Source organism: Pocillopora verrucosa, chromosome 6 (genome assembly GCF_036669915.1).
Source record: "Pocillopora verrucosa isolate sample1 chromosome 6, ASM3666991v2, whole genome shotgun sequence".
Lineage (NCBI taxonomy): Eukaryota > Metazoa > Cnidaria > Anthozoa > Scleractinia > Pocilloporidae > Pocillopora > Pocillopora verrucosa.
In genome coordinates this window covers 6,277,103-6,302,713 of record NC_089317.1, presented here as the reverse complement: position 1 = coordinate 6,302,713, position 25,611 = coordinate 6,277,103, and the positions used below count along the sequence as shown (strand labels likewise).

At 37.3% G+C, this 25,611-nt stretch overlaps 3 protein-coding genes across 4 annotated transcripts in view; 1 reads left to right on the top strand and 2 right to left on the bottom strand.

Moving 5' to 3' along the window:
• LOC131788434 (mediator of RNA polymerase II transcription subunit 12-like protein) overlaps positions 1–14,309 on the bottom strand; it is a 32,167-nt gene extending 17,858 nt beyond the window's left edge. The window contains exons 1-17 of one of the 2 annotated variants that reach the window (XM_066169253.1): positions 14,186–14,309; positions 14,039–14,113; positions 13,909–13,953; positions 12,439–12,549; positions 11,887–11,976; positions 10,562–10,721; positions 9,580–9,758; positions 8,779–8,889; positions 8,266–8,456; positions 7,187–7,517; positions 6,990–7,089; positions 3,189–3,337; positions 2,776–2,907; positions 2,163–2,289; positions 1,437–1,711; positions 774–954; positions 15–396 (exon numbers count right to left, since the gene is read on the bottom strand). In XM_066169253.1, the coding sequence (XP_066025350.1) occupies positions 15–396; positions 774–954; positions 1,437–1,711; positions 2,163–2,289; positions 2,776–2,907; positions 3,189–3,337; positions 6,990–7,089; positions 7,187–7,517; positions 8,266–8,456; positions 8,779–8,889; positions 9,580–9,758; positions 10,562–10,721; positions 11,887–11,976; positions 12,439–12,549; positions 13,909–13,953; positions 14,039–14,113; positions 14,186–14,263 (2,717 nt within the window). In that variant the 5' untranslated portion in view covers positions 14,264–14,309. The remainder of the gene's footprint in view (positions 1–14; positions 397–773; positions 955–1,436; positions 1,712–2,162; positions 2,290–2,775; positions 2,908–3,188; positions 3,338–6,989; positions 7,090–7,186; positions 7,518–8,265; positions 8,457–8,778; positions 8,890–9,579; positions 9,759–10,561; positions 10,722–11,886; positions 11,977–12,438; positions 12,550–13,908; positions 13,954–14,038; positions 14,114–14,185) is intronic. The other variant, XM_066169254.1, reaches the window with a different exon arrangement.
• Positions 14,310–14,348: 39 nt separating this feature from the next.
• Positions 14,349–23,016, top strand: LOC131788442 (succinate--CoA ligase [ADP-forming] subunit beta, mitochondrial-like). The gene is made up of 12 exons (XM_059105535.2): positions 14,349–14,435; positions 14,508–14,664; positions 16,911–17,019; positions 17,152–17,242; positions 17,535–17,606; positions 17,977–18,079; positions 18,729–18,893; positions 19,946–20,107; positions 20,794–20,936; positions 21,273–21,393; positions 22,409–22,497; positions 22,658–23,016. The coding sequence occupies exons 1-12, from the start codon at positions 14,361–14,363 to the stop codon at positions 22,730–22,732; spliced, it is 1,362 nt and encodes a 453-aa protein (XP_058961518.2). The 5' UTR covers positions 14,349–14,360; the 3' UTR covers positions 22,733–23,016.
• Positions 23,017–23,504: 488 nt separating this feature from the next.
• LOC131788430 (leucine-rich repeat-containing protein 74A-like) lies at positions 23,505–25,034 on the bottom strand. The gene has a single exon (XM_059105515.2). The coding sequence runs from the start codon at positions 25,032–25,034 to the stop codon at positions 23,637–23,639; it is 1,398 nt and encodes a 465-aa protein (XP_058961498.2). The 3' UTR covers positions 23,505–23,636.
• Positions 25,035–25,611: the final 577 nt, after the last annotated feature.

The window sequence follows — 25,611 nt, the reverse complement described above, 5'->3', positions numbered from 1 at the left end:
GATCTCACACTAACCTATAGAGCACGGCTCTTTTTTCATCTCTTTCTCGCTTCAAAACCAAATATTCATTGCTCTGCCCTTGATCAGTACAGAGCCCAGAATCGTCCACCTTTCCCAGATCATTCAGCATGGCACAGAGCGCCTTCATCACTTCTTTGGTTGTAGCTATTGCCTGGCTTCTCGCCTTACCCACTCCGTACAACAAGATAAGCCGCTGGTTACTCTCGTGTGCTGTGACATTCTCAGCAGGAATGGGAAAATGCTGGGCATATTGTGCATGCTGCGACTTTTTGGGAAGAGTGCAAGTTGAATCCATGAGTGAGTTGTCTCTTTGGTCAGCGGTCAGAGAGGACGGATTTGCCAGGCCTGGCTCAAGTTTTGTGTTATTTGCGACAGCTGGTTAAAAATAAGAACAATAACCAAAACAAAAATCAACCATTTTACATTAAAATTAAGTTAATATCAATACAAATTTAAATGCAAATGTTTGTTGAGATATGAGATATAACGCCCCTAAATGCCCATTTTTTTATCCACAAGTTGAGGTAATTCTTTGACATACTGGGTTACCATAGCAGCAAAAGACTAAATTAAAAGCCTTAATCAAACTTAACTGTGCACATAATGTAAGACCGATTTCAGTGGCCCCCATTTTGAATCACTGTAAACATTTCAAGATTCACCTATCTACAGAGTTAAACATTTACTAGGAGGGTTAGAACCACCTCAGTTTTCCAATAATTTAATTCAGAGAATTGTTGATAAAATCTTACCTGAAAGGTCAGCAGTTAGTATCGGGGTTTCCTGATCTGCAAAAATTTCATTATCACCTTGGTCAAGAAGTTGTATGAGTCTGTTTTGATGTACCAGCAGCTCCTGATCTAGAAGGTGCTGAGACATCTTCAACTCACTGTCACTGCTGCTGTCCTTACGGCCAAGATCTTCTTGGCAGGTCTGTGGAGACGGGTGATAAACAAAATTAGTGGATATCGCTCACGGTTGCTTGTAATTATTGAGAATTTTTATAATTACTGGGCTATTTTTCGTTTGTAGTGTTCACATTTAAGATCGAGATTTGCAAAGTTTGAGATCCAATTGACAAAAAAAACAAAGTAATGGATTAAAATGGACTACTTCTCTTCCTGAATTTTCTGAGGTTTTCAGAAATAGGTTTGTACTCAGCGAGAATGCTTAGAGGGTGAGTTAACAAGGAAACTAGGAGGGGGCCTTTTATCGAAGGGGAAGGGGGGAGAGAGCTATAATGGGATGTTCTAAAGTGGACAAGCCTTTAAATAAGGGGATGGGCGGGCGTGGGGGGGGGGGGGAGAAAGGGAGGGGGTCCGAATTCCCCTGCCATGATCACCCCTATGCGAAAGGGAAATATCGGTCAAGAGGCAGGTATATAAGAAAGGTGTAATAATGAAAAAGTAACTCACCAGACCATGGATGTCTATTCCCCCTTGTGCATCACCCTCCTGTACACACTCTTCAATGCCCATTGGATCTGCCTCAGGGGGGTGTTCAATGCTTTGTATAACTGGTCTTGGGGGAGAGGGGATGGAAACAGGTGGGGTGGGTTGAAGGTCCCCCCTTGATATGAGGGTACACATGTAAGAGTTGTGCGAGAACACTTCATTTCTGATGAGTTCGCCAAACAGGAGGGTCAACTGTGCAAAACTTGGATGTGTCTTGTTGTGTTGGTAACCACCATCTGAAAAACAACGGAACAAAGTCATTACAACCAACTTGGTACAATAAAAACCGCGTATAAGAAGGCGGGATTTTACTCTATTTTGGAAATGGGTGGATTGAGGATTTTTAGAGACACATGGAAGAAAGAGAGGAAAACGAAAGACAGGAAGGGAAAAGAAAGGAAGGAAATTAGGGGACCAGAAAGAAAAAAGAAATAAAAGAAGTCAAGAGAAGAGACAAAAAAAGAAAAAGAGAGGAGATCCTTAGGGAAAAGGAGGAAATGGCACAACGAAGCTAGCTTAGCTGCAAAAAGAAGAGTTCTAATGGCTTTCAGCCAGAAGTGAAGGTTACGTTTAGCGTATTATTCATATTACCCTTCCCTTTTTGAAAGCACTTTATACTCAAACAAACAAAACCCCCAAACCAGAGGATTGACAGAAAGACAAACAGTGATCCACATAAATACTTACCGACTACGGGAGCGTAATTGTCCAGAAAATTCATCAACACCTTTTGGAAAGGTGGCACTGTGCTCGCAACAGTAGTCACCGCGTTTGATGAAGTTCCTTCCTCTCCTTGTTCTTGAGAACTTTCTCTCTGTCAAACGAAACGGAACTAGTGTTATCGTTTTCGTTGTTCCTTTAAGTACACCAAGAAACGGTGGTTCTTAGTCTCGCTCGATCTTTTGTATTTTCTCCGGCAAAAAAACGTACTAACAGTCCAAAGCAAGTAATTTTGTTTTCTTTGAGGTTTCTCTCCTCATCTTTAATAACAGTTCTACATGTATGCTCTTCCATTTGATTCGAATCTTAAACCGAAGGCTTTCGTCATATCAGACGTATGCCTTGAAAACCGGAAGCTGTTGTCACTTAAACCCAACAGGACTGCCGTTAGCCGAGCTAAGCAAAGACACCCATTCTGCAAACTAATCTAGGAAATGAATTGGATATTTCTGATTTCGCGAGCCAGGGAAATATCTAATGGATCTCAAGGTTGAGTAAATTATGTACAATGCAACAACCAGTGTGCTTGAAAACTTTCCAACAACGTTAAAATTTGCACTGTAGGCTGTCTGCATCTTACCTCCTCCAGGATCTCAGTTTGTCTTCTTTGCAATATTTTGGCTACAGCTAAAGCACGGAATTTCCCCACTCGGTATTTACTGACGGCCCATTCAAACAATAGAAGCGCTATTGCCTCATCAGTAGCAGATGCCTAACGTAAAACAAAACAGAGAGAAACCAATAGCATGGGTAATAGGACACTAAGAATAATGTGTATTTACATAAATATAGCCAGCAACACTAGAAAAAAAATTCTTGCATTTTTCAGGGAAATCGTTTCGGAAAATTGCTCTGCCCAAGAACACAACATGGCAACTTGGCCAATTTTCGAACCCGGATCTCTCGCCTTGGAGACCAGCGCCTTATCCGTTTGGCCACTGCTTCCCCTTTTACGTCTACAAAAGTGAAAAATTCTTAAGTGTTAACACGTACCTGTCCTCCCGTTTTAATTGAATCAGCAAAAATCTTGCTGTAAAGTGAGTCAATGGAACTTGTTGAATCTGCTCTGTTGAAGTTGTAGCGGTCAAGGATTTCCAAAGTGTTGAGCACTCTCTTCACAGCTAAAACTGAAATAGAGAGGGCTAAAATAAATAAAGAGAATTAGCCGTGTAGTATTGAGCTGTGGATGAAGAGGGTTTAGTGTTTTAATTTACAATTAGCATTCAACTATAAGCATTCTACCACAAATTCTGCAATCTGATTTGCTACGCTACTCGCATAGACAATGAGTTTGGTGAGTAGGCTCACAGTGTGCAGTTGATGACAAAATAAAATCAAAACACAAGCCTGATTTGTTGTTAAATTTTGACCTAATAGCAGATATAAACTGAGACAATTCGATAATGGGTCGAGATTTCTATGCGTGACATATGACGCAGATAAACTTTGACTACTCACAAACCACTCACAGTTTATCACGGATCAGACAGCGAGCGGCGCAGCGTAGCCAGTCAGATGAAAGCATTTGAGAAAGACCACTTATAGCGTTATGCTAAAATTACATATACTTCTGACAAGCTCAGAAAACCATGAACACCAAAAAGTCTTGCGAAGTGATATTTTCCAGAGATGTCTGTGCCAATCATAAACCAGATAACCAAACACCGGGCCCCGTTTGTTCGAAGTGTGGATAAATAGCGCAGTACGTTTTACTGACACATATCCGCTGGATGGCGATCTACATTGTATCTGTTGGATAGCGCCACATGCTCTTTGAACAACTGGGCCTAGATAATTTAACTTTAGACATTTCCAAAGACGTTAAGGTATTCACAGGTTTCTGATACTTGACAGCAATGAGTACATGCATTAAATACGCGTCAGGAAATTTGAACAAAACATTATTACGCGTTTATAAGTGTTGTTGTTGATTTTAGTCTTTGGTTCAAAAATTTTATTTTAAATAATTTCAAGGTCTCAAAATGAAACACAAACTCCTCCATAAAAAGGGAAAAAAATAAGTAATTGCACATTCATGTTAATTTGAACACAGCCATGTTAACGATTGCTCCAAAAAAAAAAAAAGGAAAATTGTCATTCATTTTAAAGTCCAAAGTTATAATGACCCACGCAAAAACTTGTTAAACTCTTTCTACAAAAGTGTATCATAATATTATAATTGAGTCATAATTTGAGTTATTATGATAGTCTTTATACAGAAAGCTAGAGGTGCACCAAAAAAAAAAGGTCTTTTATGCATTCATTTATTCCGTATGACTTTATATAAAGGAGCCTTTCCTAGAATTCACATTTTGGTAATCAAAAAATAACTTCGTAATTGATATTTATATTAAAAAGTAGTCTATCAATCATGATCATTTTTTTCAGTTGCCTAGATTATATCACATTTAAAAACTTAGATTTAGAATTTGTCCAAAACCGATTTTTTGTTTATTGTTCATCAGTGCCTGAATAATAAAAATTAACCATTATATAAATGAAGCAACTGGAGGAAATGGAGTTAAATTTCTAGAGTTAAGTATAGATGTGGCTTAAAGAAATCAAATCTCAAAGAAACGTTGTGCATGCTCTAGGAAGTAATTTCAAAGTAAAGACTATTAAAATGAGAGTAGCCATGTAGTTCAACCAAATGGCAAACATGCAGGTTACAAAGTGATCATGCAATTATTTTGTAAATGCTAAAAGAACAGTTAGTGCTTCAGTCAGAGTACAGATGTGTGACAAGAGCCAACATTTCCTGCTTTGTAATTAAAAGAGACGGAAACCCCAAGACACCAGTACATGATTAATGATTAATGATCTTCCACACATGCGATCATTGTGCAGTAACTCAACAGTTGTAGTCATCACAGAGAGACACAAACAAGATCGTCGTACAAGGACACTGGGCAAAGATTAACCGAAGTGCAAGGTCCATTTAGACAAACGCCACAGGTATACTACTGTGCATGAAGTCAGGTAGAGTCCTGTGGTGACTTAGAATCAAAAGACCAAAGGTTAACAATCAGTTCAGATTCTTTCTAACTGCCTCAGTCTATCACTATGTTAGAATCAAAGAGTAGTTCTGCTAACTGCATGACTGATGATATATTGTGCCCTGTATAATGTGGTTCAACCCTTAGTCCCCATAGAGTAACTACAGCCGTAGCATCTACAGGACGGTGTAGTTACCCCTTACAATGTCACCCCTGAATCAGAGATTATGGTCATAAGAATAAAGGAAATGATCACCAACTAAAGAAGCTATTGATTACTACACAAATTCTCATCGTCAGCTCCTTAGGAAATGTATAGGAAACAGTGTGGAGGATGTTCAGTCTGATACTAAGGTGTAAAAGATTACATCTTAAAGTTGAATTGTGTGAGAGAAGAACCTGATTAAGGTAAACTGTTATATACAGTACCATATTTGTTCGAAAGCCTTAAGAACGCTTCATATCAGCAAGGTTAGTTTTTTGTCCAACTTAATCGATCTTGATCTCTCACAGAAAATAAAAACAAATTGAACTCTCCTTAAGTGCTGCTCAAGAGAAAATCCCTGTAAAAATTTCAGATACACAAACATTGGTTGAAATCCTTAGCATCTACAATCCTCTACTTAGCTTTCTGATCTGAAAAATCTAAATACGTTATATTTACAATGACTTTATCTCAAGGAAGAAATAAAAAAATGGAGTTACATGTATGTGAATGATCAATAAAGAAAAAAATTATTTTGATACTGTAAGATATTTTTGTAAAACATAATACAAAGCACAAAGCTGGGAGGATTACTGCACAACACTGTACAGTTGTACAGTGGTATATCCCATGGTGTGGTACCTATTTCATGTATGTAATGCAAAATCTATTTCAACTCCAGAGGAGTCTGTTCAATTTACATATTATATGGCTTGCTTAATATTTAAGACAATTTAATCAGCACAAACTATGACTAAATGCAATTTTAAGCACAAAAGTATTAAATCAACTTGTTAGAGCATGACTAAGCATGTTAAAGACTTACTCAGTTGAACAGTTTATCATGTTACATTACATTCAAAGGCAAGTGGTACTACTGAGTTAAAACTTCTACAATAAAAGTGAATGATAGGATGAATGCACAGTACATGTGTTTTATTAAACTTACAATGGCTCAGGAAAGGTTAAGAGATATTGAGAGCTAGCAGTATTTTACTTTTAAAAGCAATAATGCATAAAGGCTGTAGACAACAGCTATATCTGCAGCTAAGAACTAGATGTAGATGTGTGCAGTGAGTGAGCATAGTTACGACAAACAAATTCACAGGGGAGGTGATGAATTCCTGGTGAACAAACTAATCAAAAGTGCATGAACTGTACTAAAAAAACATTGAGACATTCACAGAACTCTTTATGTATATACAGTTGTTATAATGAAAAGTGCTGTTCCTATCTTTTAAACGAGTGTCAATGTACAAAGCTGATGCTTAAGTTTTAATTACAGTAATTGGTAGTTGTAACTATCGAATGAAATTCGATAAGTACACAAACTGAAACAAGAACACAACAACATAGATGTACATGGCTGGATGACAGAGTGATGAAATAAACCAAAGAAACTTCACTACATGTACATTGTACATATAAATAGTTTACAGGAATAAGACTTCAATGCTAAATTACATGAAAACATCCGAGTCTACCCCACAACTTTACACACCTGCAAACTGTAAAATTTTACGCATGGAGAAATGTATGTTTATTATAGCAATATTTAAAAGTCCAGAAACATTCAGTAGATTGCTTTCTCACCTGAAGATTTGTCTTGGTATTTATCTGGAGACCAGTGAGATTCAACTGCCTTACTTCTTGTCTTGATTTCTTCCTCACTTGCAAGCAACACAGATAACAGCTGAATAGCACACGTTGAGAAAAAAAGTATTTCAGTTTTGGTTACAAAGGAAAACGTGAACAGTAGAGAGTAACTATTCATTTTGCTTGGTACCAACCTCAGAATTCAGGGAAGCCTGAGTATTTCCAGGTGATGGAAGAGGCATTGAAGATGGTGGAATAGACAGCCTGTCCAGTGGGGATCCCAACACAGCAGGTTTATTAGCAGCCATGTCTGTGTTAGCTACAGTTGAGTTGCTTGCACTGCTTGTTATGCTACTGCTACTGGCCCCACATGGAATTGAGTTCCAGATCAGAGCACCAGGGCAGCAGATTGCTATCGTCTGGAGAACTGAACTCAGTGACAGGACAAGTGCATGATGCTGTGGACATGTCTTGTACTGTGACAGCACAGGAAGAGACTGAGGATTCACAGGAGTCAGAGATGAACTACCAAAAGGAGGAAAAGATGGGTGGCAAAAAAACAGTCAGCATACCTCTGGCCTATCTCCCTGGAGCTTATCTAAGTTTCAAAAGAAATGACTGCCTTGTTGGGGGCATCAATCCCCTTGGAAGGATGCTTAACTTTCATTTTTCACCATCACCCTCATGACACCCATTTTTACTAGTTCTGACCCTTTCTGTGATCTTACCAATGCAATATTGTGGCTTCAACAATTAATGAAAAGATTTTCCTTTGCCCTAAAAGCACATACTCTGGTGTTACAAGTGAAGGCCAGTTCAGATCTAAAGCCGTAATCAAGTACTGTAAAGCTTCACACTGGGAGCAGCAGAAAGTTTCCAGATGTCAGGCATTTAAATCATTATAACACTCTGACAACTAATGGACAGCTGTCAATTTTAGTTTCAATTAAAGCTGGTTATGCAAAATATGCATGTAAAGTATTATGACTTGATCAACATGTAAGATGAGGAGTAGGTGAAACATAGCGTGTATCTATGATGTATATGTAAACTTAATTCATCACTACCCCATGGAGCTTTTCAGGGCCAATACGAACAAACTAAAACATTGTGAACAAAAAGAAGTCTTAAAAACCCAACTGGCAGGAGGCAGATCAATTGGCTATAAACAAAACACAGCCGATGAGTTGAGGTTAGGATGAACCCAGCTCCAACAGATTACCACCCCAGTGCCCAAACAATCAGTCAGATCCCCATCACATAGATAATGTACCTCTCTGGGGTAATGGATGGAACAGGACTGGGCACAGATGTGCTACTTGTCTTGTTTGAACTGCTTGTTCCTTGATTCTGTTGCTCAGACTGCATTTGCTCAGCAGCTGAATACAATGTTGACAGCTTCTTGGAACACACTTGGGCAAGAACTCTTGCAAGGGTTTGGGACATGACTATCTGATCAACATACTGAAAAAAAATTGGTGTTAGGAAAATTAAAATCGGGCCTGAAATACAAACACTTTTTTTTTTCTTTTTTTGTGTGCAAGCCCCTTCCAAGCCCAGCCAAGTGTTGGTTTTTTTGTTTCATTATTTGAACACTTCACCTGCCTCTCCTCTCCCCCCCCCACACACACACACACACACAAATCGAAGTTGCTTTAATTAGTCAAAAATTGAATCAGTGGAGTTTACGAAAGACTGGTCAAAACCTCTATGTAATGGGGAAACTCCCTGAAAGTTGTGTGTGCAAAAAATGAGCTGTTAGAACAAAACAGAAACCAAACTGTACCCTTAGTAAAAGAGGAATAAGGTATTTTAGCAACAAGTCATCTGCATTCTTGCTTTTGTCCAACAAATCCAACAGCCACTGAAGAAATTCCTGTCTGTCAAGAAGACTCTCCTAAAAATTGGCAAAATAACAGTATTAGTGTTTCACTTACAATGACATAAATTTCAGTTGATCTGCTCATGAAAATCAAGCCAACAAATTACCACTTTAACTCCCAGAAGTCATTAACAGGTAACTTCTCCCCATAATAACTTAAGATTATTTAAAAGGTCATGAGATTCTTCAAACTTACCAGATCAAAGTTATTATCTTGCTTTGACACCAAATTCTCATAACTTATTTACAAGGAAATGTGTAGCAGGTAGAGGGGAGAATTAACAATCAGATCTTGGGAGTTAAAGGATTAAATGATTCTGAAATTGTGGCAATTGCAGAAAAGAGGCCTTCAAAAATTCAGGCATTGTCATGATTCAAACCTGTGCCTCCCAGATTCTAGCTAGGCTAATTTTCTGCTGTAAGGATTACAATTAAAAAAAAAATGTCATGCATTTTATCATGAATTTCAAAGTCAGTTAGTGAAAATTACATGTACTTCTTCTTTAAAGTAAATGGCACATGTTCTTGTGTATACATTACCATCTACAATAACTCAATTAGTGGTCTAAATCATTCATCCTGTTTCACTTGTGAGGGAGCCTGAAGTCACAAGCCTAGCTTGTTGTTTTTGTTTTCTAATAAAACAAGTACATACATGTACACCCATACATGAAAATACAGAGAGTTGTAAGTCAAGTTTCTCACCTCATAAAGCCAGTGTGAAAGTCGCACAGTGTAGTTCCACTGTTTTAGTGCTTGTTCTACTTCAGGCGTCATTCTCTGCTGGTGTTGGGAAGAAGTTATGCCTGCAAAGTGGCTTTGATAAAAATCTGCAATCTTGCTTAGCTGGTCCTTCAAGAATTTTGTCAAAGCATGAGTCCATTCTGAAAAGATGCAAGATGACAATGGGGTTAAAGAATACATCATCCAGCAAACAGGTACTGAAAATGCTCAAACTTATCAAGCAAAGCACAGTAGAAGTTATTCTCTTGATCTTACACCAGATACTTGTAACTAATATACAAGGAAATGTGTAGCAGTTAGGGAGGAGAATTGACCATCAGATCTTGGCAGTTGAAAGGTTACGCATGATCTTTACAGCAATTATGGCAAGCAGTAAAGCTTGCATTCACAATTCAAGATCTAACTGTCCTAACTTCACATACAGTACAGAACATTAACCCTTTCATTCCCAAGGTGTAAATAGTGCAAACAATGTAACACTATAAGATGCGGCATGAAAACATCCAGGCACCATTCCTACTGTAATAACAAAGGGAAAGAGTGAACCACTTAGGGTGTTTGTGATAGGTATTATAATTATAGATAAAACTTTCAACATGCATTTAGTTTTGCCAGCCCCTGTTGCTGTTGATGTAGAACTATCTATGTAACTAAATGGAAAATAATACTATCATGGGGATCTTTCTGAAGCTCAGTAGTGCTCTCTTGCCTTATCTAATACTATGTAGCTACATCTAATAATAACTACAATTAAAATAACCTCATACAAACTCCCCTTCTTCCTTTTCCCAAAGCTCCACAAAAATTTCCCACATTGAGCTAAAAACACTTGGAATGCTGCTTTTAATGCACACTAAAACTTGTTATTACTGACCATCTCTTTGTTGCTAACTTAGTAAAATTGCCTTTTTAACAAATTTAAGTCATGTACTTATGAGCGCACCTTGAGCTGGGTCTGCCATGATTCTCTTTTTGCCTTTGGACTCATTGATACCAGTGTTGTAAGCTGATGATATCTTGATGAACCAGGCTGCCCTTAACATTGGAATGGAGTGATCACACAGACTGCTAAAGATTTCTTCTTTCTTGTTGAAAATTGGTACCTGAAAGGAAAATTATTTCAGTGAAAGGTTCTGTGCAGAGCAAGCAGTTAACTAATTTCTCCCTTTTGGCAGATACTTGTAGGTAAGTTCTTGAAGAACTGTTGCAGTTGTTTCAGGGAACATTCCAGAAAAAGCTGGAAACTCCTCAAGATAAAGAACTCACAAAGTACTTTACTTTTATAGATTTTTAATTTACTTTTTCCTCAGAGGACCTGCTGAAAACCACTTGGGATGATGGAGGTCTCCTCTTAAATATATATATATATATATATATATATATATATATATATATTAAATAAATATTATGAGAGGAAAAAAGGATGCAACTACGTTTTCCCAACAAGCCTGTTTCGTGAATTGCTTCACTCTTCAGGGGTTTAAAGAGTGAAGCGATTCACGAAACAGGCTTGTTGGGAAAACGTGGTTGTGTCCTTTTTTCCTCTCATAATATTTATTTAGTCTGCTCTTCTTCAACGTATTGAGCACTGTTCCTCGCGAAAATCGACTTGCAGACTCCCTATATATATATTATATATATTATATATATAATAATAATTTCTATAATATAGAAATTATAATATATATATAATTATTATCATCATTATTATACTTATTAGTAAAAAGTATGACTGTGAATATTCTCTGGGAATTAGAAAAATAATAGTCTACCAGAAAAACTTCTCTTTGAAAGTAAATTGTGCTTTAAATATTTTATACATGCATCTATTTACACAACTTTGTAAATCATAGTCTGAACTTTACACCTTTATCTGTGTTTCATACCCAGTTAGAAAGATTTAGTCAATATTTTACATTACATGTAAATCCTTGCCATGTTTTGTTATCTGTAGTCTACACTTCACATTATCTGTTCACTGTGTGTACAGCTATATTTATCATCTGTTGAAATTTTGTCAAGATTTTGCTCCCAACTATTTTTAATTTACCATTGATTCCCATAGAGATAATATTACATCAGTCAATAAGAATTTGGTCTTTAGTAATTGGTTTTAATACCCTTGCTCCTTAATTTCTGGAGATTTTCTCCTCAATAAAGGCACATGTACAGTACATGGTCTATCTACTGCACACTGTGCATAAATTGAATACCTTTATAATCAAGTACACAAATAAAAAATAATTATACACACACTGTACACTGTACCTTCTTTGCTAAAACTGTCAGCGGTTTGTTCCCTGCCAGATCTTGAAACCATGACGAGATGAATGGCCTAGAGCGAGCAGTGATGTGTACCTAGAAACATGTTTAAGAGTTTTACTTATACCCCATTCACACCAGCAAAACATGTTTTGTTAAACTGGTTTTCATTGAATGAAAATTATAAACAGAGAACTGAAAAACTTGATTTTCCATTGGATTCAAGTACTAGCTAACTTGCATTTCCAATGTGCTACATTCAAGTCAAAAATATTCGGTTAAATAGTTTCTATGAAGAAAAAAAAAATTAAACTGTGTTTAACAAAACAACTTTTAAACATGTTTAAGCTTTGGTGTGAATGGGGCATTAGATTCAGTTGCAAACTTTCTAAACTACAGAAACCATCCTCAAAGGTGGACTGCAATTTAAGTAATTGCTTATTACAGTTGGAGTCCAATGGGCTACTACCTCATTCACACCTACAGTTGTGGTAACAGGTGATTGAATTATTTAGGGAGACTGCCACACCATCAAAGGTTAAAAGTGTGTTCACTCACAGGCAAAAAGTTATCTTTGACTGGCTGTGCTTTTCTCTTGCTTCCATCTTGGGATGTGAAGGTATTCTGTTTCTGTTTTTCTACTAATATGGCATTGAAACTTTGGGCAAACTATGGGGAAAAACAACAAACATTGCATCATTTTACAGTATAACAATAAATTAAAGAATTTCTTGAGTTAAAGAAATATTGGACAGTGCTGTATGTATGAAATAAATTTTCTGAATAAAGATAAGCACAGGCCATTTAAATAGAAGCAGAGAATTCTGTACTGTAGACTGAGAATTTTGCAATTTCTGTACCAAATGAGTGCTCTGTTCCTTAATTAGCGCCCATGATCCAAAAGTTTATTAAAAGGGCAATTTCACAATTTTAAGATATTGTAGAAATATGGTAAATTTTGTACTCACTTGTCAAACAAGGAGAGATATATTTCTCACAAAATCTACCATTACCCCTAAATTTTCTTTAAAACATCAAAAAAAAATTAACACTCTAGATCTTAGCAGAGTGCATCACAATCTCCATAGCTGCATCTAATACATGAAACTACTCGCTAAGTGGGTTGAGCATCTGATTTAAAGGTCTGAGATCTGAATCCTTCAAGGGAGGGGGAAAGGGGGAAACTGATGGCTTTTTTCCTTTATTGACCCCTCATTCACTTCATGGAGTGACCAAAACAAAATTTCTCCTTTCAGTATCAAAACATTTTCAAGCAAAAAGTGATGAGAATAAAAAAAAGAAATTTCAGCGAGGGACAGTTACAGATTTAAAGCTAATTTCTCAAAGCTGAAATAAAAAGAAATGTAGACCAGATAGTTACAGGAATGGATATGGAGACCTAATGTGAGTAAAAGGGCTGATGAGAATATCTAGAAAATACCTTAACCTTTAACTCCCAGATCAAATTTGTAATTCTCCTAAATGTCAACCATACAATCCTTATAATGTTAGTTCAGAGAATTTAGTATTGAATCAACTTATTATCCCCAAATTGATATTTTGTTTTATTCTTATCACTTATCTGGTTGACATTGTATTGATATTGTAAGGAGAAATTCTGTTTTGGTCACTCACGGGAGGTAAAGGGTCAATGTACAACAGTAGTTCAACATACAGAGTTAATACCTCAGGGTTAAAATTTTTCTCTTCATTTTAAATCTTTTTTCTTTGATTTTTAAGATAATCTCCAGAATTGGAAAATAATACAGGAATAAAAATAGGTGAGCAAAAAATAAATTAGAACGACGACATCAATGCACAAAATGGGACTAGAATATGTAACTTGATATGGTTAAGACAGCCTTGTATCATTATCATCCATCCGAATACAAAGTGAAAAAAAAATCAGTTCTTTTTATCAGTGACAAATCGATTAAATACCTTTACATAAAACTGCGAAGCCACTATCTATCATAAAGAGAAGACCGCAATTTGCGAGGTCTTTAATTCAACAAGCACCTACAATACCTTTGACAGCGGCACATTAGACATGATATCCTTTGCTGATCCATACTGAAAAAGGAAAATATACATTCAAGTTTGCATCTATGAAGCGATCAACTGCACATGTGACGACAAAATGTCAAATCATACCAACCTCATTTGTCCCCGAGCTAAATGGAAGCGGTTGGTAGCTAAATCCCTTTTTGACATTTTCTTCGGTGAGCTCGTCCTGTCGAAGAAATAATATTTAAGTTGTCTACAAAAATGAAGTGCTAGCGTTTAAATTTCGATTTAATTGTACCTCTCGCTGTTTACTGTCTTGTGGATAGACATCAGGCTGCCCCAAGCGTGGTCTTTTCAGAGGACGAGGTGCCGCCATGTTTTGGATCAAGCATTCTATTCACGCCCGCCTTCCACTGACCCCGCGGCGTTACTTGTGCGATCACGCGTACTTCACCAGCAAAACGAAAACAAAGATGGCGGCCGCCCTAAACGGTTTTCGGAAGCTATGTGTTGGTGGCTTGCGGTCTCAAACAAGGCTTTTGCCGCGGGTATGTAACGCAAGTATTCTCGAATTTCTTGAAGAATCCTCAGATTGTCATTAATCGTTGTTTTACGCGCAGGTGTTGGGTGTAAATGGCTGTCAGCATCAGCAGAACAGAAATCTGTCGCTACATGAACACTACAGCATGAAACTTCTTCAGGAGGCAGGAATTCTTATACCTCAGGGTGGTGTGGCTAGGACACCTGAACAAGCTTATGAAATAGCGACTACTTTGGGTACGTAATGCGCGAATATGAGGGTATATTGTGTCTTTTACAGCGAATAATTTCACTGGTATGATATATACACATCTGTTTACTTTGTTTTTATTGGTGTCTACAATTTAAAAACAGTCGAATGCTACTTGTATGCTACTGTTAAACTCGGTGTGGGTAGTGTAAAGATGTCTTAGCTTAAAAAAAAACTATCAAATAACAGATCTGAATCACAGAGACAAATATTACCATAAACTCTTAGAACAATACAGCTCTTGGTACGGATATTCACAAACAAATGCAATAATTTTTTCATAAAAAATGTTAAAATTTAAAAACGTAAGAAGAAAAAGTCAAATAGGAACTGATAAGCATTTAGATTTCCTCCATATTGCAACAGTTCTAGAACATATGCTTCAAAAACTGTGTGGATCATAAGTTAATTTCCAGAACCCACAATTGTGGAGGCTCAGTTGAGTCATGTTTAATCCTTTTACTCCCAAGATCAAAAAAGTCTATTCTTCACATTATGTGCCACAGATTTCCTCTAATTTCAGTCTTGAGAATTTATTGTTCAATCAGACAACATCCTTTGGTTGATATTATCACACATGGATTATGCAAAGTATTGGAACAAATGATATGGGGATTCAATTTTCAAATTTTGAAGTGTGGCTTTGGGAGTCTAAGGGAGGGGTGCTTCTTATTATTGATTTGTATGGGTTCTGGGAGAACAGGAAAGTCCTGGAATTTTATTTTGACATGTTCTAGGACTGGAAAGTCCTGAAAAAAGACTTCAGGTCCTAGATAGTCTTGGAAATTAGCCTAAATCAAGCAATAAAGTTTTCAAAATCCACAATATGTACATTTCAAGAAAAATGTACTATATGTAGACTGTAAATATAAATTGATTGAGAAAAAAAAATTTGTAAAAATTTTTTAAATTAATCTAGAAAGGAAAGGGTTTAAGATGAAATTTGGAGTCCTGAAAAAATCGCTCTGAGTCTTGGATAAGTCCTGGGAATTTGTTTCTGAAAAAGGTTACGAACCCTGTTAATCAGAATTGAAACCACTGATGATTCCCTGCTAAGAATTTAATCTTTTTTTAGGAGGGTGGGAATTACATATTTAGTTTATTTTGTAACCTTAGGTGTGACCCAACAGAGAAAATAATTATAGTCTGAACAGTGTATCCACAAGTTCAACAATTGAAAGTATCCCTTTGATGTGTTCTTTTTGTTGCCTTCTGCATGAAAACATACCGATATTGTTAGGAGATATGCTGTTTTGGTGAACTACTGGGAGTTGAAAGGTTAAAATTACCCTTGCTGGTGGAGATTTAGTAACGTTTTGTACAATTGTGATTTTACATTAAGTCCAGGGAGACAGGATGTCAGGAAGGCTGGTCTTCAAAGATAACGCAGGTAGATGCATAGTTCACATTTGAAGATTTTAAGGGTGATATTTTAAGGGTGATATAAGTCTTTGAATGCGTCTTGTTTAGCCAGTTTAGTGTAGTAAGAGAAAAGGTAAATTTTCTATTTAGTACAGTTGTGTCCTGTCTCTACAAAAGGTCAGTTAGAGCTAGTTAACTGAGTGTAATTTAGTAATTCAAGTGGCATAAGTTGGTCATGATTGGTCAGAAGCTGACCAATCATGACCTTGAACTTATGCCATCACTCTGACAAAGGGCTAACACTCGAAACGTCAGCTTTTTTACTCTTTATGGTGGCTAATTTACGTTTTCAACTCCTTTGTTAACACTAAATTACCTGCTACGCCCTCCCACTGACGTAGCAACACAGTTTCTATAGAAACTTACCCCCTTTATTCTTATGCCACTTGAGTCCTGTAGTCAATAACATCACAGCTAAATGGACCAATCAGTTTAATCAAAATGGACCCAGTACATGCTACTGACAACAACTATTTACTTAACTCTGATGATAACTTCTGCTCAGGTGATGAAACGTCAGTCTCGACAATGGACTACACACACTCATATGGACAATCAGATAACATGATTACAATGATGTTTATGTAATTTTTTGTTCCAGTCTTGCAGATAACCTCAAAATTCATTTAGTACAGCTGAGAAGCAACCCACATGCCTATTTTTCTCTAACTTCTTTCCTAATAAGCCTAAAAACCCTGTGCAAAATTACTTTTCAACCATGTTTAAGGTTTTAACTTCACTTCTGAACTTGCGTCTTGGTTATTTTCCAAAAACTGCTTGTATATGAAAATGTGCTAATGTTTCCTTCCAGGTATTGAAAGTGACTCTGATCTGGTAGTTAAGGCACAAGTCTTGGCTGGTGGGCGTGGAAAAGGAACATTCGAAGGAGGGCTCAAGGGTGGTGTAAGGATTGTGTTCTCGTAAGTTTTGAAAATTGTTAAACACACTGTACTTTGTTGTTTTTATTCTTGGCCTAGTTTTTTTAACTCAATGCTCTTCACTAAGATGCCACCACACAATGTACTCATCTAGTAGGTGTAATTTTTTAACAGGCCAGATGAAGCTAAAGAAATGGCATCAAGGATGCTTGGTAAAAAGCTCTTTACAAAACAGACTGGAGAGCAGGGTCGAATATGCAATGATGTGAGCAAATATTTTGTTACAGTATAAATTGCTTTAGTTGTTCACTTAACATCACCTATAAAGAAACAACAATGTGTTACAATGGCAAGCAAAACAATTTGCAAATCTTGTTAACATCTAGTTTCAACTGTAACAACCATTTTGACCAGTAAACTAGGAAATCTAGTTATTCTTGTAGCAGTAAGATAGGAAATGCTGCTATAGAACCCAACATGTCTAAGCGCATTGTTGTGATTTATCTCTACCTTTGTTTAATTCAAGAACATTTTTTAAAGATTAATCTAAATTGCAGGTTTATATTTGTGAAAGACTCTATGCCAGAAGAGAATACTACTTTGCCATTGCCTTAGAGAGAGCATTTAAGGTACTCCAAATGTTTCTTGAAATTAAGTGTTATGTTTTTATTTTGACGTTATTATCATGGCAACAGTGGGAAAACTTTAGTTTATTAGGATTGTGTGGTATGTTTAGAGTGTGATGTCTGTGAGTCAAATAAACTTGTGAGACACCACAAACAGTAGATCCTGAATTTAGTCTATTGGTTACCTCACATGTGCTTTTGTTTCATCATCAATTTTTCATTCATGCTGTCTTTGTTTATTGTTTCATTCATTTCCTTGTTTGTTGTTTCATTCAATTCTTTCTTTGTTGTTTCATTTTTTTCTTTCTTTGTTTCTTCATTAAAAAATTTCTCTTTCATCACATTATAATTATTTTATCTTCCTTGTATGCAGGGACCTGTTCTGGTTGGTAGCCAGCAAGGAGGAGTTGACATTGAACAGGTTGCTAAGGAGTCTCCAGAAGCCATCATTAAATTTGGAGTGGATATTATGCAAGGTTTGCATCATATAATTATAATATTATGTCAAAATTATATCAAACATTACATGTACTGCTGCAGGATAACATGAAAGTAATTAAGAACTATCATGAAACCTTGTAAGAAAGGTGCTTACTCACCAAAAAAAAAATTATTTATTATGAACTCTCAAGATTGGGACAAATCAAACCGCATTGTGTTTCTCATGTTTGTGAAGAATTTTGGTCAAATGTTTGCTGAGATGCAAGTTGAATGGGCTAAACTGGAAGTAATTAGGGTGGTGTGTAGTTTTTCTTTCGTCAAAGGATTACGATAATTTATTTGTCCAGAACAAAGTTAACCCTTTAACTCCCTGAAGTGATTCACATGTACAGTACCTTCTCCCAACAATATCTCTCCACCATCCAGCAAGCAGGTAATGAGAGTACTCAAATGTATCTGGTAGAAGTAATACCAAATTCTTAAAACTGATGTACATGGAAATGTGTAGCAGCAAGGGGGGAGAATTAACAATCAGATCTTGGGAGTTAAAAGGGTTAAATACATCTTGAACTATTTTGAAAATTTTACCTGAACTTATGGTAAACTAATTTTTTTGCATCACACACAGGACTGCCTTGGCAGGGTTTTAAATGATTATGTGGGTTCTTAACAATTTTTCCCCAGGATTGTCAAAATCTGATGCTCTGGAGTTTGCCAAAAAGATGGGTTTTAGTGAAAGCTGTGCAGATCAGGCTGCTGATTTCATTGTGCGACTTTATGATCTGTTTATTGAAAAGGATGCCACACTTATTGAAATAAACCCCATGAGTGAAGATGTACTAGGAAGAGGTTAGTATCCATCAAACTAACTGGAGCCTCTCTCTACAGCCACACTCTGTTAGCATCACACCAGAAAACTAGCCATTTTCCCAAAATTCTCCATTCTTCCTCATGTAGTCACTTAAAGGAGGAGCTTGCTCTTAAGGGCAGCCTCTTGTGGGCATTGCGAGCATTTTTAAAGTTATTTCTCGACTTGTTTTTTCTTATTCTGATGTCCTCTAGGCTATAATGGGGTATCACATGATCCTTAACCCTTTAACTCCAAAGAGTGACCAAGAAAGAATTTCTCCTTACAATACCAAGACGATATCAAGCAGACAAGTGATGAGAATAAGAAAATATATCAATAAGGAGATCATAAGTTGATCTGATTTACCAAATTCTCTGAGCTATTATCATAAGAATTACATGGCAGACAGTAAGGAGGTTTATTTCAGAGATCTCGAGAATGAAAGGGTTAAATACATAATTTGTATGTCACAAACAAATATTGTAAATTTAACACGCTGCAGTGTGGCCGAGACTTTTTTTTTTTAGCCTTCTGTTTTTTATTTTCTTCTGCACTCATGCTGATCTCCTCAATATTTACAAAGCAGGATAAATACCCCAATGGCCCATAATTTGTAAACCGACTCCTGTTAGTGATCAAGAGAGAATTACTCCTTACCATATCAATACAATATCAAGCTGAAAATTGATGAGAATGAAGAAAAATATCAAGTAGAGGATTGTTGGTTGATCCAATACCAAACTCTCTGAACTAACAAGTAAAGAATTGTATGGCAGACAGTAAAGAGAATTACTTATGACATCATGGCAATGAGAGGGTTAAACTGGAGTGGTTTGACTTACAAACACTAAAATGAAGACTTTTTTTAAATAACCTGTAAAAGACACTCATTTTCTGGGAAATACCTTTTTTCCTTTAGAGTGCATTTGTACCTGAGTGAAATTCCAGTGGGAGTAAAACTTTAAACTCGTTTTTTTTCTTGCTTGAAATACTCATTTGGGGGCAATAAATGAAGTAAAATTTGTATTTGATGAAGGATTCTCTTTTTCAGTTGTATGTATGGATGCCAAAGTGCTTTTTGATGACAATGCTGAATTTCGACAACCAGAAGTGTTTCAACTGAAAGATTGGTCGCAAGAAGACGAGAGGGAAGTAGAAGCAGGAAAAGAAAATCTGAACTACATTGGACTTGACGGAAGTATTGGATGTCTGGGTAAGTTACAGCTTTTTCTTATTTACTAGGTGGGAGGTCAAAACTGTGCCCCAGATCCTGAGTACGGCCGTACTCAAGACCAAGGGCACAATTTTAAACCATATGGACCGAACTAGACCAGTAAGCAACGTATATTTGTTTCTTTTCCGTGTGTTTACTTTTTTCAGCCGAGCCGCGAATGGTGCGGAAAATAACTCCGTACCAAGGTCCGTTTTGTAAAAAGCTCAACCCGTTAGGAGCGCGTGATCAGCCAATCAGATTCGAGGATTTAGGATTTGAATTACAATATTAACCTGGAGCACTACCGTTATGTCGTGGTTGTACGGTGTTTATTCAACGGTAGCTTATATTTCAAAGCCTTCTTATATTACCGACAAGAATTGTGGTCACTCAATTGTGGGCACTATGCAAAATAAAAACTTTTTTAAGGTCTAACTTCTCGCTTTTCGGCTGAGATAGAATCGTAACTGAGTGGCGTGCGATATGTGAAACAGTGGTGTAGATACTTACATGTAGTTTTATATTGTTTTGTTTGTTTGTTTACAATGCGCGAATAAGAGACATTTCATCTGAATGAACGCCGCGTTTTTTCGAGGGCGACGTCAGAGAGTAAATACGGTATCATTTATAAATAATTATGGCGATCAAATGATATTTCATTTCAATAACGTGAACTCTTTCACTAGTGAATGGCGCCGGTTTAGCTATGGCGACCATGGACATAATCAAACTACATGGTGGTGAGCCCGCAAACTTTTTGGATGTTGGCGGTGGTGCAACAATACAGCAGGTTATGGCAGCATTTAAGATCATCAGTGACGACAAAAAGGTACCATTACGTGACCTGCTTGTTCACCAGTAGCTTCTATAGATTTTTGTAGGTCGTGAGACTATCGCAAAATGGTAAAAAGCTATTATTCAGCCATAATATTTTGTGTTTGCATCATAACGGTGTTCTAAAAACCCAGAATAGGCTTTGTTTCCACTGTGATGACAGGTTTTCTACGATTATCAGTTGAGTTAGGTGCGTTGAATGATGGGCTTTGGAACCCAAAATTACGGTGTTGTTTTAAAAACTTACATCCCTTACAACGAATTTGTTTAGGGTAATCCTTAAGCTGGAAATTATAGTAACCGAATGATTTTTTGGATGGATTTTATTTAGGTCCACGCAACTCTTGTGAACATCTTTGGTGGTATCATGCGCTGTGACGTCATAGCGGAAGGAATCATTGCTGCAGCGAGACATCTGGAACTGAATATTCCTATTGTCGTACGATTGCAAGGTACTGTCTGCAGTGATCTTCTTAAACTGAAAGTTAATCTTTAGGAATGCATATTGATCTATACGTTAGTAGGCTTTCCTTCATTTGTTTCTCTAAGTCAGCTGCAAGATTGGGGACGAATCTATAATCTCCTGTCGGTGTAGGAGACCGCAATCTTACCACGAGTCTGCGTCGAACCGTGGTGAAGTTGCCATGGTTGCACTTTAATTTGGGTGTACCTTTCCAGCTTGCTTCATTTGTCTTTGTTGTCCACTGATTGAAAAGTGATGGCAGCAGTGCTTTCAATAAGATTTGAAGAAGGTAGCTACCTCGGTAAAGCACCCGCCGGAGAATTTCCCTCGTGTTGTCCCATTCCATTCCATTCAGAATAGACTGGCTTCAGTCAGAGTTTTCGGTGTTAAACTTCCGTAGATGATCATTAAATTTTCGTGTCCTTTATACTGATCGTTTTATTTCTGATCGAAATCTTCCATGTGCTGACATGCAAGCCTGCTCACTGAGTTTCACACAAAACGTCCTCTGAAAGGACATATGGTGACTGGTTACCGAAATATGAGTCAGAAGATGTATGTTCTTGGAAACTCAAAATTTATTTTTGCTGGAAATGTATGAAATGTGTGCTGGAACATAGGATAAGACAATGTCAATCATTTTTGTCGAAACTCTTTTGTAAAGGTAAAAGTCGACTGAAAGAACTCGACAAGATCTCGAGGCGTTTTGGGTCTCACTTCGTGATTTTGCTCGAAAGCTTCCATAGTATACCCGGCAATTCACAACAGAATACCCGCCGGAGCTCCGGCAGGTGCCAGGTTTTATTGAAAGCATTTTGGTGGGGGGAGCAAAATAACGTTTTGTACGCCTTTTTCATCACGTCTCATCCTTCAGAAGCAGAAGAGGTGTCCGTAACTACACATTTATGTTTTCACAGGTCTAATTTACTGAACCTATATATTTAATAATTGAAAAACCTCTTCTGATGAGATCTAGATGTGTCCTATTTGTGTTTACTCGGCAGGAACTCGAGTGGATGACGCGAAGGCTCTCATTGCTGCTAGTGGGTTAAGAATTATCGCCTGTGATGACCTTGAAGAAGCTGCTGAAATGGTAAGAGTCTTTACTTTAAACATTAAGAGAAGAGCACTACTTTGCAGTGATTTTACTGAGCTTCATGATACGGCAATAGGAAATTGCAACTTATAGTGTTTGTGAAAGTCAATATGATGCAAATCGCTAATTATTGGCGTCTTTGTCCGTTTGTTTCCAGGTTGTCCGCCTTTCCAATATTGTTGAACTTGCCCGTAGCGTGAAAATGAGGGTCAATTTCGAGCTGCCCATCTAATAAGATTTGTCTTACTTTGTTAAATAGCATTGTTTGATATTGAATTTAAAGTTCTATATTCCACTAATGCTAAAAGGTTTCAGTAGCTATATCTTCTCAGTTTCACTCCCATGTAAACCGCATTTGAGGGATGTCGCACCAAATTCATGTTTAATGACAGAGAATTGTGAGTATCAGTTGCATCTTCTGTAGACCCCTGAATGCGCTCATTAGAAGAAGATACAATTTTGAATGCCGATGTAATTATGCATTTACCCGTTTTATTAAAAAGCAAATATATTTATGCTTGTCTTTAATTGTTATTGATCTAGCCACGGGAAAAGGTGAAGTGTCTTTTCTTTCAGTTTTACTTTTAACACTTAAAATAACCACAAGGATAAGACATTTGAGAAGAGATTTGGTAGAAGTGTTGTTTTCCCCCTCGGATTCATGGGAGAGTCAAGGGAAATATTGTGTTTTTAAAACGAAACAAAGAATAAGCACATTGTAATGGTTATACCATTTTCCAGCTAACGAACAACTAAGGTGACATCGTGCATAATATTATATCGTGGAAGGAGAAAAAAACTGTCATCTAAAACAAAATGATCTAATGATATTGCATCATGTTCTCCCAATTTTCCTGAAACATCTCTGAAGCAGATTGCAATTTTTCAAATTAAGGAGGGAATAATTTGTGTTTAACTGCCTTATTCTGAGACGGAAAGAAAAGTAATCCCATGTCTTTATTCGGAAAGCAAGAGTTTATCCTAAGCAATATTTTTACGATTTCGTGCGTTTGGTGGCTGTAATTTGTATTAGCCTCCAAATCTTTGGGTTGTGCTTACTTGATTCAAAGTACAGTGGTGTGAATTAACGGCACATGCAATGAGCGGAGACTTATACCTAAGAAATTTTGTCCTTCTTAAATATTCAGTTTTGTTCGTTCGAGAGTCTGTTCATGCAGCTTTAGGGCGACAAGGTTGGGAAATTCATGGAACTGTAACTTTCCGTCTCCATTGACATCCAGAATGGAAAACACAGTCTTTAAATCAGCCTTTGTCATGCTAATGTTCATTTTCTTCAGGCCTGCGATAAAATCCTCTTCCACAATCGTGTCGCGCTTACCAGAAAGCTCTTTGAACATGTCCATCATTCGCAGTCCACTGTTGCGGGCGAAGCGCACAAATACATCCAATGGCGAGGCTTTTTCTGGGCTCATAAGGTCCCTAGCTTGACCTCCCTGGATACTTATTTGCCAGGTGCAGTTAAAGTTGGGCCTCTTTTGGATCACATCTTCCAGCTCTTTATGACAATCTCTGTCAAGAGCCATCCCCTGTAGATGAAGCTCTTCGAGGGCACTCTCGTGATTTCGGCGAATTGCTTTTAAGAGCGCATGCACACCCTTACTCAAGTACGGATTATTTCCAATGTACAGCACCTGGAGAGTCTTGTTTCTTTTCAACCCCTTCGCGATGATCTTTGCCTCAGGCAGCCGAATTGACGTGTTGGTAACATCCAGATGCAGCAGTGACTCATTTGCCTCGAGTGCAACTCTCAAGGCTTGTGCTCCTTCCCCAGACAAGCTATTCCAAGAAAAGTCGAGCTCCTTCAAAGTGTAACAATCTCGAAGGCCATTTATGAGATCCGCTGCCCCTTGGGCGGTTATGTTATTCCATCGCACATTAAGAAATTCTAGTGAACTTGTCTCGCACAATATTGAGCCTAAAGTAGCAGCTCCTTCATCGTTTAGGCAATTATGGCTCAAGTCAAGAACTTTCAAATAATAATTTTCTTTGAGTCCCTCAAGGAGAGGAAGAATATGGCCACCATTTCTGCAAATGTTTGAAACGTGTAGCTGTCTGAGTGAAGAAGTGTTCTTAAGCATACGCTCCATAGCTTGGCTACCTTCGACACCGATATCATTTCCAGAAATGTCAAGGTCAGTTAGAAAGCAGTTCTCCTCAAGAAGAGATGCAAGGCCTTGAGCACCTGTTTTGGTTATTCCGTTGTCATGAAGATTTAACGTGGTCACTGTTATGTTTCGGTTTAGAGCATGGCAGACTGCTAGCAACCCCTGATCTAGGAGACCATAATGTCGAAGGTCAACTTTACTACTTCTCATTTGTTTAATGAAGTTTGATGCAGGAGGTACTCCCAGCTTTTTACAAGCTGCTAAGTATATCTGCTCTTGAGAAATATTGCTGATTTTCTCTGGGCATGAATCTTCCAAGTCTGTGTCCCATTCTTCGTCATTGGGCAGCTCCGAATTGAAATCGGCCTCACTGCCAATAAATTGTCCTGATTCTGGTGCCTCGCCCATCCTGACCGAGGTAACAGAGGAACAGGAATACAACTTGAATAACAAAATTCGCTCTAAGTTGGTGATAGCGATAAAGTTCCTTTACACGACTCCTTGGATTACAAACTTGCCTATGCATAAGAAAATTAAGAATGTCAATTATTGTTGTTTTTGAATAGTGAATACTCAACTTTTTTTGTTTAACTCTTGAATCAACCAAAACCAAATGCGCCTAATCAACTGAAGCGCACGTTTGTTCGCCATAAGAGTAATTCACATAGAAGATATACTTCTGTCGACGAAACGGTTCAAACAGCTGTAAAGAGAGTTGTAGCTACACGACGCAGAAAGAAACAAGATTGGTCTATTGTATTGGAGAGTTTTAAAATATTTAAGCTATTTGGTATATGTGAAGTAATTTAAAAAGAGATTTTCTATGTTATCCTTTCACCTTTTTCTTGTGGTTTCGCACTTTTCCTCTAGAAAGCGTTATCTGTAAAAGTGTTGTATTAATGTGTTTGTTTCTGGAAGCATCTTTGTTCTTACTTCTCGCGTCGCAAATATGCTTTGCTTTCAATAAAGGTCGTTTCTAATGTGA

Excerpts from the sequence above, each read along its gene's own strand:
- LOC131788442 (XM_059105535.2), top strand. The coding sequence starts at position 14,361 with ATGGCGGCCGCCCTAAACGGTTTTCGGAAGCTATGTGTTGGTGGCTTG. Across the intron at positions 14,436-14,507 it reads AAACAAGGCTTTTGCCGCGG|GTGTTGGGTGTAAATGGCTG; the intron begins GTATGTAACGCA and ends TTTTACGCGCAG. Across the intron at positions 14,665-16,910 it reads TGAAATAGCGACTACTTTGG|GTATTGAAAGTGACTCTGAT; the intron begins GTACGTAATGCG and ends GTTTCCTTCCAG.
- LOC131788430 (XM_059105515.2), bottom strand. The coding sequence starts at position 25,034 with ATGGGCGAGGCACCAGAATCAGGACAATTTATTGGCAGTGAGGCCGAT.